At 37.2% G+C, this 12979-nt stretch overlaps 1 protein-coding gene across 3 annotated transcripts in view; it reads right to left on the reverse strand.

Annotated features, from left to right (window-relative positions):
- Positions 1-12979, reverse strand: part of slc38a12 (solute carrier family 38 member 12) — a 75134-nt gene that overhangs the window by 51424 nt on the left and 10731 nt on the right. For 2 of the 3 annotated variants that reach the window (XM_078401240.1, XM_078401241.1), the window contains exon 3: positions 4637-4758. In XM_078401240.1, the coding sequence (XP_078257366.1) occupies positions 4637-4758 (122 nt within the window). Of the gene's footprint in view, positions 1-4636; positions 4759-5968; positions 6163-12979 lie in introns of all 3 variants that reach the window. The other variant, XM_078401242.1, reaches the window with a different exon arrangement.

The raw sequence follows: 12979 nt of genomic DNA on the forward strand, positions 1-12979 counted from the left end.
TCCAGAGGTGCTGCCTGAGCCAATGACTTATTCCAGCACTTTGTGCCTTTTTTTAAACCAGCTTCTGCAATTCCTTGTTTCTCCACTTAAGCATTTTCTGCTTTTGTTTCAGAATTCCAGCCTCTCCTGTCTTTTTGATCTTCAACCTATCAACACATACAGTGCCCTCCATAATATTTGGGACAAAGACCCATCGTTTATTTATTTGCCTCTGTACTCTACAATTTGAGATTTGTAATAGAAAAAAATAAAAAATCACATGTGGTTAAAGTGCACATTGTCAGATTTTAATAAAGGCCAGTTTTATACATTTTGGTTTCACCATGTAGAAATTACAACAGTGTTTATACATATTCCCCCCCCATTTCAGGGCACTATAATGTTCATCTCAGGTACTTTGTTCGGACAGAATACAACAGTATTCTGCTGTTTTGCTTTTATTGCTGCATCTATCAATATCATGTATACTGTGTACCTTACGAGCTTCAAGTGAACAAGGAATTTAATTGCACATTTACTTGCATTTATGTCAAACTAGTCAGAATCTGGTTGCAGGCTGACTAGCTCAAGGTCTCAATATTCCAAGATATTCATGCTACAAAAGGAAAAGTACCTGGGCAACACTGTTAAGCAAGAAAGGTATAAGAGCGGTGCTCAATCTTAACATAAATCCAGTGGATAATGACGTAGCTGGGAGTGATCTCTAGGTTCCCAAAATGTGGCATCACGACAGGACAAAGCACAATTAGGGAAATATCAACATTTTGTATGACGGAAATTGCAATTGTCATGGGAGATTTTAAACTGCATATTTATAGATTAAACCAAACTGGCAAGGATAATGAAGGGAAAAAAATGGAGTTTGTCAGGTATTGCTTGTAGAACAATTACATATTCAGAAATGCAGGAACAGTCTACCGTAGATTTGGTCATGTGTAATGAGGAACAATAAGAGATCTTGTGAAGAATCACCAAGGAAGTAGTGACCACTATTTAACTAACGGAGGGCGTAGCTGTCAAAATTGGATTTGGTCAAATAAGCTAAATGTGCTACTTCTAGAGGACAAAGCTGGAGTATCGATATCAGGAAACAAGAAAATGACAGGAATATAGGTTTTTTTTGTTGCAAACTTCAAAGTTCCCAAACATAACATACAGGCTAGTTTCAAACAGCATGGAAGAATTCATAAGAATCCAATCATGGGCAAGAAGATACAAGAACTTATGGAACTAGAGCCGGACAAGTCCCCCATAGCAGACTATTCCCCCCGCATGTAACCTTTTCCTGTGGGCAAAGCATAATTCGAGAGTTCATTCGATAGGGAATGCCTTTACTGAAAGGTTTGGAGTTTAGAAATGGGAAGCTTTGTAACAATTGTACAGACTGTTAGTGAGGTCACACCAAGAATACTGCTGACAATCTTGGTCACCTTACCCAAGAAAGAATATAGTAGCATTGAAAGCAATCCAAAGGAAAGTCACCAGGCTAATTGCTGGGACACAAGATTAGTCCTATCAAGAGCAGCGAGCTAGGTCGAGTCTGTATTCCTTGGCATTTAGACGGATTAGGAGTGACTATTGAAAAGAAAACCCAAGGGTAGATGTCAAGATGTTCTCAACAGTGAGAGAATCTTACAGGAGACGTCATGGTTAGAAGAGAGCCAGTCATTTAAAACCTAGTTGCATTGAAATTTATCCAAGCAGAGAATTATAAATCTGTGGAATTGTGCTCCATGTGCAGCTAAACATATTTTTGAACAAAACAAAAAGGGAAATCAGGGGCGAAGTGGAACTAGCACAGATGTGGCCTTGAAGCGTGGGCTAGGCCAGCTATGATCATTTAGAATGACTGGGAAATCTTGAAGAGCTCTTGGTGCTATGTTGAGAAACACAGTCACAGAGGGAATGTATAATCTCTTTATATATTACCCACAGGCTTTTCTAATGTCCAGCATTTCTAGTGTCCCGGCCCAAAACATCACCAATTCATGTCCTCCAGAGATGCTGCCTGACCCGCTGGGTTACTCCAGCATTTTCTGCCTATTTATATGGCTAGCCTAAAGTTCCTGGTGAATGGTGATCCCAGCATGTTATGGTGGAGACTTGCCAAGGGAGGTTAAACTCTTCATTTTAAGAGTTACTCATTGTCCCAGTAGCTTTGAGTCATGAACGTTCTGTGCCATCAATCAGCTTGTGCCTTAATGTTAACCAGGTCTTGCTGCATGCAGGCAGAGGCTGTTTCTTCAGCTGAGAAATTTCTAATGGAATTAAACATTGTTCGCTGATGACTGATGGAAAGTCAGTGGTGAAGCAACTATATATGGTTGGCCTAGGACACTGCCCTAATGCAATATCCTGCAGCGACGATCTGTGATTGGTTGGTCTTCAACAACCGACTACCACCCTCCTTTGTGAAAGATATGGCCTGGTTTAACTATCCAAAATATATTTCATGGCACTCCTTCCCCCCTCCCCTCAATGGAGTAAAACAAGTAAAATTCCATCTGCCATTCCTTCGCCCATTTTCTTGGTTGATCTAGATCCAGACCTCAGACAAGATTTTTCACTGTCCACCATCCCACCAATTTTGATGTTATCTGCAAACTTACTGATATGCCACCTACATTCTCATCCAAATTATTATACATGACAAACTTTAGAAGGTTGTTTCAGGTCTAGATGCAGTGGGATAGAGAACAACTAGGAGTGGGGGCAAAGGAATGGCAGATGGAGTTTAATTCTGGGGTAGAGAGGAGAGGGCTGGGGAGTGCAAAGTTGTGCATTTTGGGTGGTTAAAGCAAGCCAGGGGACACACAATGAATGACAGGGCCTTGTTATTGAGCAGTAAGACCCTTGTTACAAGTACATAGATCCCCCAAAATTGCGTCGCAGGCAGAGTGATGAAGAAAGGGTACGATACGCTTGCCATCATTCCGGGTAATAAAGGACCCAGCACCAATTCTTGCGGCACCCCACCGTTTTCCAGTTTGAAAAGCCGATTCATTTCTCAGTACTAGCTCCAAATTCATAGTGGTTTTGTTTGAAAACGAGGTTGGAAAGAAATACAATGGCATTGCAAAGGTTGTGTTCCCTGTTATCCTTTCTCCATCTCAGTTTATCTGGAGGTGGTTATAGTCTCTAATGATTACGTCCTGCACACATTTCACGTACTTGCACATGTGGTTCTCCCTCATATCATTTCCTGTATTGTGGGGTTTATATTCTACACCAGTAGCACAAAAGATCCCTTACTGTTTACTTAAATCTATAATCGACTCCAGGATTCATTCTACTTTTGCCTTTTCTCAAAATAGTGCTGGTTCCATATCACCCTCTTCCTCACCCCATCACCTTGTTATAACTTCCACTATTTATTGCCTGTGCTCTTCATTCCATAACCAAGTCTCAGTTATTCAAGTCACATTAAAATTAATTCTTCCAGTGCTCCATTTTACTTTGAATACAGGCAGCTTAATTTATCTTCAGCAACTTTCCCTTCTTTTAGCATCTGGCTTTATTTATTAACAATTCAAAACATTATTATAAGATCTGTCAAATTAGTGCAACTATAATCTCATTTAAACAATAGAAGACCAATAATAACTAAAATTAGTTAATAGCTTTCATGGGCAAGTTCTCACCTAAAAATGTGCAAATTGTTTTTAATGATTCTCAATTTATGGGATGATGAGAAATTGAATACAAAGGAATCTAATGATCAGCATAATATACAGTTTATTTATTTTAAAACTAAGAAAAGTTCCAAACTTGAACTAAAGCACACAAAATCTAAAAGATGATGCCGGCCACTATTCCCCCTCAAAAAAAATTCCTACCCCCTTGGGTTATTAGTCAGTGAGAGATACAGCATTGACAACAGACAACAGACAATAGACAATAGGTGCAGGAGTAGGCCATTCGGCCCTTTGAGCCAGCACCACCATTCAATGTGATCATGGCTGATCATTCTCAATCAGTACCCCGTTCCTGCCTTCTCCCCATACCCCCTGACTCCGCTATCCTTAAGAGTTCGATCTAGTTCTCTCTTGAATGCATTCAGAGACTTGGCCTCCACTGCCTTCTGAGGCAGTGAATTCCACAGATTTACAACTCTCTGACTGAAAATGTTTTTCCTCATCTCCGTTCTAAATGGCCTACCCCTTAATCTTAAACAGGGCCTTCGGCCCATCAAGTCCATGCTGACCATCCCCCTCCCACGTCCATGCTGACCATCCTCCTCCCATTTACACCGATCTAATCCAACTTTATTCACTTCGTATTGTCATCAACTCTCCCCAGATACTACACTTCAGCAACACACTGGGGCAATTTACAGCAGCCAATTAACCTACTAACCTGTGCATCGTTGGGATGTGGGGAGGGGGAGGCAGACCAGAGCAAGTCATGCAAGGAAACCCACACAATAGCAATAGAATAGCAAACTCCACACAGACAGCACCCAAGATCAGGGTTGATCCCAGTTTTGTGGCACTGAGGTGGCTCTGCCAGCTACGTAACTGGGCCGCCTCCTTATTGTTACACCTCTTAAGTGTATCATTGCCATAACAGTTGGTTTCAGATAACAAGTGCTCAGCATTCTTCCTGCTGCTGTCCAGTATCGCAATTGCATAAATACCTCATAAATGCCAAGAAGATAATGAGGGCCAGGCTCACAGCCCAGCCTGAAACAGCAAAGGCCTGTGGCATTGTCAGCGCTCCTGTCCCAACAATCAAGTTAAACATATAAACGAGGCCCACCTAAAAAATGAAGCAGAAAACACATTAGTGACACTTACCACACCTTCCCATTTTCTTGTTACTGCTACAGATTGTTGACTCAATTCACAATCCAAGACACAAGCAGCATTTCAAGACAGAGGATTTGACCAACTGAATACATGCCATGCCAATCAGCAGGTCTTTAAAATTTGTTCTTACATTTATACACAGAATGTGGGTAAAAGATAATGGGACGATTCTTCCTGATTTCTTTTGAAAAGATGGCGGTGAGCCAGCTGTGGTCCCTGTTTGAGTACATTCCCGCAGTAGCTTCAGGAATTTGACAGAGGAGCAATACAAAATGGTGCAGTCAGCTTTGGACTCTTAAACAAGAGGTTTGGAATATTGTGCTTTGGGTGGATTTGGAAATAATTTGTAGGAAGGAACTGCAGATGCTGGTTTAACCCGAAGATAGACACAAAAAGCTGGAGTAACTCAGCGGGACAGGCAGCATCCCTGGAGAAAAGGAATGGGTGAGGTTTCGGGTCGAGACCCTTCTTCAGAAATAACCTCAGCAGCGGGTCAGGAAGAAACTGCCAAACGAACAACCCGGAATCCACAGCCTAAAAAAATTGGATTGGAAGAATTTCGCAGCGTTGTGGGTGAGGAGCTTTCAGATATGAAGTCTAAAGTGGTAAATATGACAATTGAATTACAAGAGATGAAAGCTGAATTAGTTTCCCTTAAAGGAATGAAGGGGGATATACTATCTACTATTAAGGAGCAGTTGGATAAATCAAAGGCTGAAATGAATGAACACATGGAGGAAGTAACCTCCAAGTTACAAAAGTTGGACTCTGATTTTTCTGGTAAGCTGAACCACATTACCGCGTCAATAGAACAACATGATGAGGCTATAGGTGACTTGGAAATTTTAGCCGAGACGAGTGCTGAAACTACAAAAGTAGTATTGTCAGAGACTCAGCGTCTTTCTGATTTAGTGATGAGATTAACCGAAAAATGTACTGACTTAGAGGGTCATTCAAAACGACAAAATTTAAGAATCCTTGGTGTTAAAGAAGGCAAAGAAAAAGATAAAAACGTTCGTGATTTTACTGCTGAGTTATTACAGGAAGTTTTGAAAATGGATTCAAAGCCCTTGCTGGATCGAGCCCATAGAGCACTGAGAGCACGGCCAGGTGCTAATGCGCCTCCAAGACATTTGATTCTGAGGGTGCATAATGCTCACGTTTTAGAAGATATGTTGTCAAGAATTGCTAGTAACAGAGCTTTATCATTCCGAGGCGATGAGATTCGTATCTTCAGAGATTATCCCTTTGAGGTGGTTAAGAAAAGAGCACTGTTTAATGAGACAAGATCTATTCTTAAGAAGATCCCAGCGCTCAGATTTGGTATGTTGTATCCAGCAAAACTCCGAGTGACCTACAATCAAAAAGAATCCTTTTTTACTGATTATAATAAAGCACTGGAATTTGCTCGGGAGATCGAAAGGTCGCTGAAGGCTTGATTATGATTTCATGGCTATCTTAATTGGCAGACATTTAATTGGACTTTAAAAATATGAAAATTCAAAGATTTAAGTTTAGTGTATATACTATACGTATATTAACCGTAACTAATAATTATTAATTAAAAAAAAAAACATGTATATTTTTATTAATCATCACTAATAAGAAGTATAAGTAATATTTGATTTATGTAAACCTTACTTTGAATACTTAATTAATACACTTTAGATAGAAAAATTGATTTAATATAGACTAATTAGTTTCGGGCCTGCCCCGTTTATCTCTCTTTTTAAAAAACAAAAAACAAATAATAACTGTGTTAACAAACGGAGCTAGTATTAATTTTTTTTTACATCTTACGGAAGTCCTTAGATTTTTTGCCACCTTAGGGTGGCTAACACTAACTGCACTAATTGTAGTTGTAGCTTTAGTTGTCTCTTCTTTTTTCCTGCACTCTTTTAACCTTTTAGATATTGATTTTTTTTTTAGATTTAACTTTTATTATTATGTCTTTTTTCAGAAATTATATACTTTTGGGAGATATTTCCGGGAGGCACTCTACGCTGTACAAAAAATCATCCACCCCTCATTCAAGAAAAATGTTGTAGTCCGGGTGCCAGACCATTTGCTTTATTATAGACCATTTATCGGTTAAGATGCAAGATTCTATTAGGAAAACAGGGGTTAAAGGTATTACATTTTGTAGTTGGAATGTCAAGGGTGTTAATGAACCAATTAAAAGAGGTAAAGTACTTTCACATTTAAAATCTATTGATGCAGACATAATGTTCCTTCAGGAAACTCATCTAAAAAATGTAGCACATAATAGACTGAAAGGCAAATGGATTGATAAAGTATTTCATTCATCGTTTCCCTTCAAATCAAGAGGTGTTGCTATTTTAATTCGTAAGGGTATACCATTTATAAATACTTCCTCTATAGTCGACACTGAAGGTAGATATGTTATATTAGTGGGAGAACTATATTCTACAAAATTGATATTGGTGAATGTCTACGCACCAAATTTTGATAATCCGTTATTTTTTTTAAAAATATTTAATACCATTCCAGAATTTGGACAATATAATTTGATAATTGGAGGAGATTTAAATTGTACATTAGATCCTTATTTGGATAGATCTTCAACTCAAAGGAAAACAAAATCCAAGTCGTGTGAATTATTAAACTCTTATATAAATAATGCAAATATAAAAGATGTTTGGAGGATTGATAATCCTTCAGGCCGAGAGTATTCATTTTATTCACCTGGGCATAAAACTTATTCAAGAATTGATTATTTCTTGGTGGACTCCAAACTTATTCCTTATACGTATAATTCAAAATATCATAATATTATTATATCCGATCATGCCCCTTTAACATTTAGGGTAAAACTCCAAGGAGCAATGGGGAAACAGACTAATTGGAGATTTAACCCGCAAATCTTAAATGAAAAAGCATGTTATGACTATCTTAAATCGCAATTTGAGATTTTTTTTAACGCAAATGACCTTCCTGAAACACCTGCGTCCCTGCTTTGGGAAACATTTAAAGCGTTTGTGAGAGGATGTATTATTGCTTTTCAAGCGTCTCAAAACAAGAAGAACCGAGCTGAACAGAATGACCTGGAAAGTCAGATAAGACAGTTAGACATAACAAATGCCATCGCTCCCTCTATTGAAATACATAATAAAATTGCAGTTCTCAAATATAAGTTAAATTATATCCTTTCAGCTCATATTTTAAGGCTTTTTCAATATACTAAACAAAAACATTTTGAATTTGGAGATAAACCACAGAAATTGCTAGCACGTCAACTCCGTAAATTAGAAGATGATTCTACAATTCATAAAATTAGATCAGAAAATGGAGATTTGCTTAAACTACCTAAGGATATTAATCAGAGATTTTTGCAATTTTATCAGTCATTATATTCATCAAAAATAACAGATACTTCTGCGCAGATGCAAAAGTTTTTGCAGGAATGTAACCTTCCTGGTTTGAATGTGAGTGATAGAAATTTACTGGGCGCAGAAATAACTATGAAAGATGTTGAAGAGACTATTAAATCCATGAAAAATGGGAAGACTCCTGGCCCTGATGGCTTAAATAATGAGTTTTATAAAAAATTCAGTGGTTTGATCTCTCCGCGTTTGCAAACTGTATATAGTCACGCCTTTAAACAACAGAGATTGCCACAAACTCTGACTGAATCAACAATAATCCTCATTCCTAAAAAAGATAAGGATTCTGAAGACCCTGGTTCGTATAGGGCGATAGCTCTTTTAAATACTGATCAGAAGATATTAGCGAAAATCTTAGCTCAGAGATTAAGTCTAGTTATAGACAAATTGATACACCCCGATCAATCAGGCTTTATAGCCAAACGATATTCATTTTTCAATTTGAGACGCTTGTTTAATATAATTTATTTAAATAGATTATTAAATGAAGATTTAGCAATCATCTCGCTAGATGCTGAAAAAGCATTTGATCAAGTAGAATGGCCTTATCTTTTCTCAGTGATGGAAAAATTTCAACTAGGTGAAAATTTTTGTGCATGGGTGAAACTTTTATATACATCCCCAACAGCTAGAATATTAACTAATCAAATGCTGTCATCTAAATTTCATTTAGCTAGGGGTTGTAGACAAGGATGTCCACTATCACCACTTTTATTTGCCCTAATTATAGAACCACTTGCTGAGAGTATTAGATCAAATTCACATATTTATGGCTACAACACTAAACATACAACCAATAAAATTTCTTTATATGCGGATGATGTATTAATATATATTACAAAGCCAGAAATTAGCATTCCGAATTTATTAAATCTCATAACTCAATTTGGTTCATTTTCAGGTTATAGAATTAACTGGTATAAAAGTGAAATTATGCCAATAATGGAGCATAATCCGGCCATACTTCAACAATTTCCTTTTAAAATTGCCTATGAAAAGTTTAAATATCTTGGAATTTACGTGACTAGGAAATATACTTCTTTATTTAAATCAAATTTTCCTCCTTTACTTGTTAAATTACACAGAAATATCCAATTTTGGAAAACACTTCCTATATCATTAGTTGGTCGTAGTAATGCTATAAAGATGATCTTTCTGCCACAGCTACTATACTTATTTCAAGCAATTCCGATCTACCTTCCAAAAAAGTTTTTTTTTTAAATTGATTCAATTGTTACTAATTTTATTTGGGACTACAAGACTCATAGAATAAATAAAAGACACTTATGTAAGTCTAAAATTAATGGAGGAATTGCTTTACCTAACTTTTTATTTTATTATTGGGCGGTTAATATTAAAAATATAACCTGCTGGTTGGATGATTCTGATCAACAACCGGATTGGTTAAAGATGGAGAAAGAGGATTGTTTACCATTCGATATTGGTGCGATCCTCTTAGCTCCAATAAATTTAAATAAAAAAACATATGGAGGTAATTCCATTATACATAGTGTTATCCGTACCTGGAAACAATTAAAGCTTACGTTAAAATTGAGTAAATTATCTGTTTTCCTTCCTATTGCGGATAATCCTTCTTTTAAACCGTCTGTCTTAGATAGAGGCTTTGCTCAATGGAAAAGTTATGGAATCAAAAGGGTGGGAGATCTTTATCATAAGGGAACTTTTCTTTCGTTTCAGGAGTTACAGCAGAAGTACGGATTACATGTTAATAATTATTTTAGATATTTACAACTTAGAGATTATGTAAAATCACACATGCAAGAATATAAGTTTAGAGGTCCAGAAATACTTGATGTATGCCTGAATCGACATTATAACTCAAATAAATTAATATCTTTTATTTACAATATTCTCCTTGACATTGACATTCCGTCATCAGAATCTTATAGACGAGCATGGGAGGACGAATTGAATCAAGTTATAATGCAAGATATATGGGATGAAAGTTTACAACATATACATCAATGTTCATTGAATACTAGACATTCCCTAATACAATTTAAAATAATACATAGATTACATTATTCGAAGACGAAATTAAATAGGATTTTTCCTAGTATCTCTCCTATGTGTGATAAATGTCAATTTCAAGAAGCTAATTTAACTCATATTTTCGTAACTTGTATAAAAATGCAAAACTTCTGGTTGGAGATTTTTAAAATAGTTTCTAAAGTTATTAATAAAGAATTAGATATGGACCCAAAATTAATTATATTAGGATTATCAGAACATACTACAAATTTTACAGTAAGTCAGGTACATTTTCTTGATTACAGTCTAATAACTGCGAAAAAACTAATACTTAAATTTTGGAAAAAACCAATAACCCCCACAATTAAAATGTGGACTATGGAAATGACAGAGACCCTGCATTTGGAAAAAAATAAGGTTTGCCTTAATCGACAAACCTGAGTTATTTTTAAAAATATGGTCTCCATTTATTGAATTTTTAGAAAAGTAAATGGGCTTGGCACAGGACTAAAATAAAAAATAAAAAATTTAAATAAAAAGTTGAAACTTGAGTTGGGGGTTGGATGTACAGCTGTGGTTTTTGTCTCCCGGATCTACTCCCGTTAATTTTTATTGTTAGATCCTTTTTTCTTTTTTTTTAACCCTCTTACTCTCTCTCTCCCCAAGTTTATAGTTTTATATTTTTATTTTTACTTTCTCTCTTCAAAAATTTAAAAATTGAAGCTATGTAAGAACTTTGTAACAAATGTGTTTTTTCTTATTTCGATTTGTACATATGCTTTTCAAAAAAAAAAAAAAAAAAAAAAAATTAAAAAAAAAATAATAATTTACCTCTGTTTAAACACCGCCACAACCATGGATCATCAAGTATTTAAATGCAATGAAGTGCAGTCGTTACTGTAATGTCAGAAAGTTACCCGAGACAGTTATCAGATAATCTTCTTTACTTCCTTGGGTTAAGGCTTAAATATTCCTTGAAATGGTGTCTGGGGACCTTTAACAATTACCCTAGAATAGAAGTGGGCTTGAATGCAGGTCTCATCTTAGTCACCGCTCCCCTGGTAGTGTGGCATTCCATCAGCGCTACAGGAGCATCAGCTGAGATTATGTGCTCAAGTGGCTTGAGTAGGAGTTCTACCATACGAGGCCAAATAATAAGATGTTTCTAACTAAACAACAATTGATACCATGACTCAGTCCCGACAATTGCACCGTTCCCTTTGCAGAAGCACTTTGGAACTGGAATATACAATTTTGTCCTTGGAGCTAGACTGATGTCCAGATCACACACCATGCAGGCATAGACTCAGAAAACACAAATGGAATTGAACATTGTACATTCAGCAAACTTCTGGTCTTATGATGGCACATCAGTTTGGAAACAGCTCCCTCAACTTCAGACTTTAGAGATACAACGCAAAAACATGTCCTTCAGTCCACACCGACCAGTGACCACCCCATACGCTAACACTATCCTACACACAAGGAACAATTTTACAACTTACTGAAGCCAATTAACCTACAAACCTGTATGCTTTAGGAGTGTGGGAGGAAACTGGAGCACCTGGAGAAAACCCACATGGTCACAGGGAGAACGTACAAACTCTAAAAAGACAGCACACAGTCAGAATCGAACCCAGGTTTTTGTAAGGCAGCAACTCTACCACTGTGCCAATGTGCCACCCTTTAATCCAGGTTCGATTTCTCACAGAAAAGACAGCATATGGTAATTATATATCTTTACATATCTTTAAATTATATATCTTTACATTACAGGCTACCCATTCAGACTATCAAGTCAATGCCAGCATCTAAAACAATAGGAGCTTAAAATTCTTCTTCTTTAAGGCAAGCTTAATATTTGGCACACCCCACTTCTTCATGCACGATTGAAATGACTAATTTAAGAAGCATACTGCTTGCTCTCCTTTATCATACATTGCTTTGTTTGACTCCATCTTTTTTTGACTCTTCGTCTCATTTTTTTTAAAGATACACCGTGGAAACAGGCCCTTCGGCTCTCTGTCCATTCTGATCAACAATCACCGGGTACGCCAGCTCTATCCTACACACTAGGGATAATTTTACAGAAGCCAATTAACCTGCAAACCTGCACGCCTTTGGGATCTGGTAGGAAGTCAGAGCACCTGGAGAAAAAAACCGCGCAGTCACAGGGAGAACATGCAAACTATCATATCATATCATATCATATACATACAGCCGGAAACAGGCCTTTTCGGCCATCCAAGTCCGTGCCGCCCAGTAATCCCCGTACATTTAACACTATCCTACACCCACTAGGGACAATTTTTACATTTTACCCAGCCAATTAACCTACATACCTGTACGTCTTTGGAGTGTGGGAGGAAACCGAAGATCTCGGAGTAAACCCACGCAGGTCACGGGGAGAACGTACAAACTCCTTACAGTGCAGCACCCGTAGTCAGGATGTAGACAGCACCTGAGGTCAGGATTGACCCTGGGTCTCTGGCACTGTGAAGCAGCAGCTCTACTGCTGCACCACTGTGCCGCATTATACTAAAGCTTAACACATTACATTTGCACAAAATCCTTGAAACTACCACAAATATATTATGCAATACGGGTTGTAAAATATCCTTTTAAACATTATTCAACTTGCCAATAAGGACTTTAACAAAGAAACAATACACCTATAATTCTTAACTCCCATTTCAAAATCTTCACAGCTCCCTCCACTCCAGCAGCTGTCATGTATGCACCGCAGAATAGACAGGATCAGATGGAACCAGGCAT

This window comes from Rhinoraja longicauda, chromosome 6, assembly GCF_053455715.1.
Source record: "Rhinoraja longicauda isolate Sanriku21f chromosome 6, sRhiLon1.1, whole genome shotgun sequence".
Lineage (NCBI taxonomy): Eukaryota > Metazoa > Chordata > Chondrichthyes > Rajiformes > Arhynchobatidae > Rhinoraja > Rhinoraja longicauda.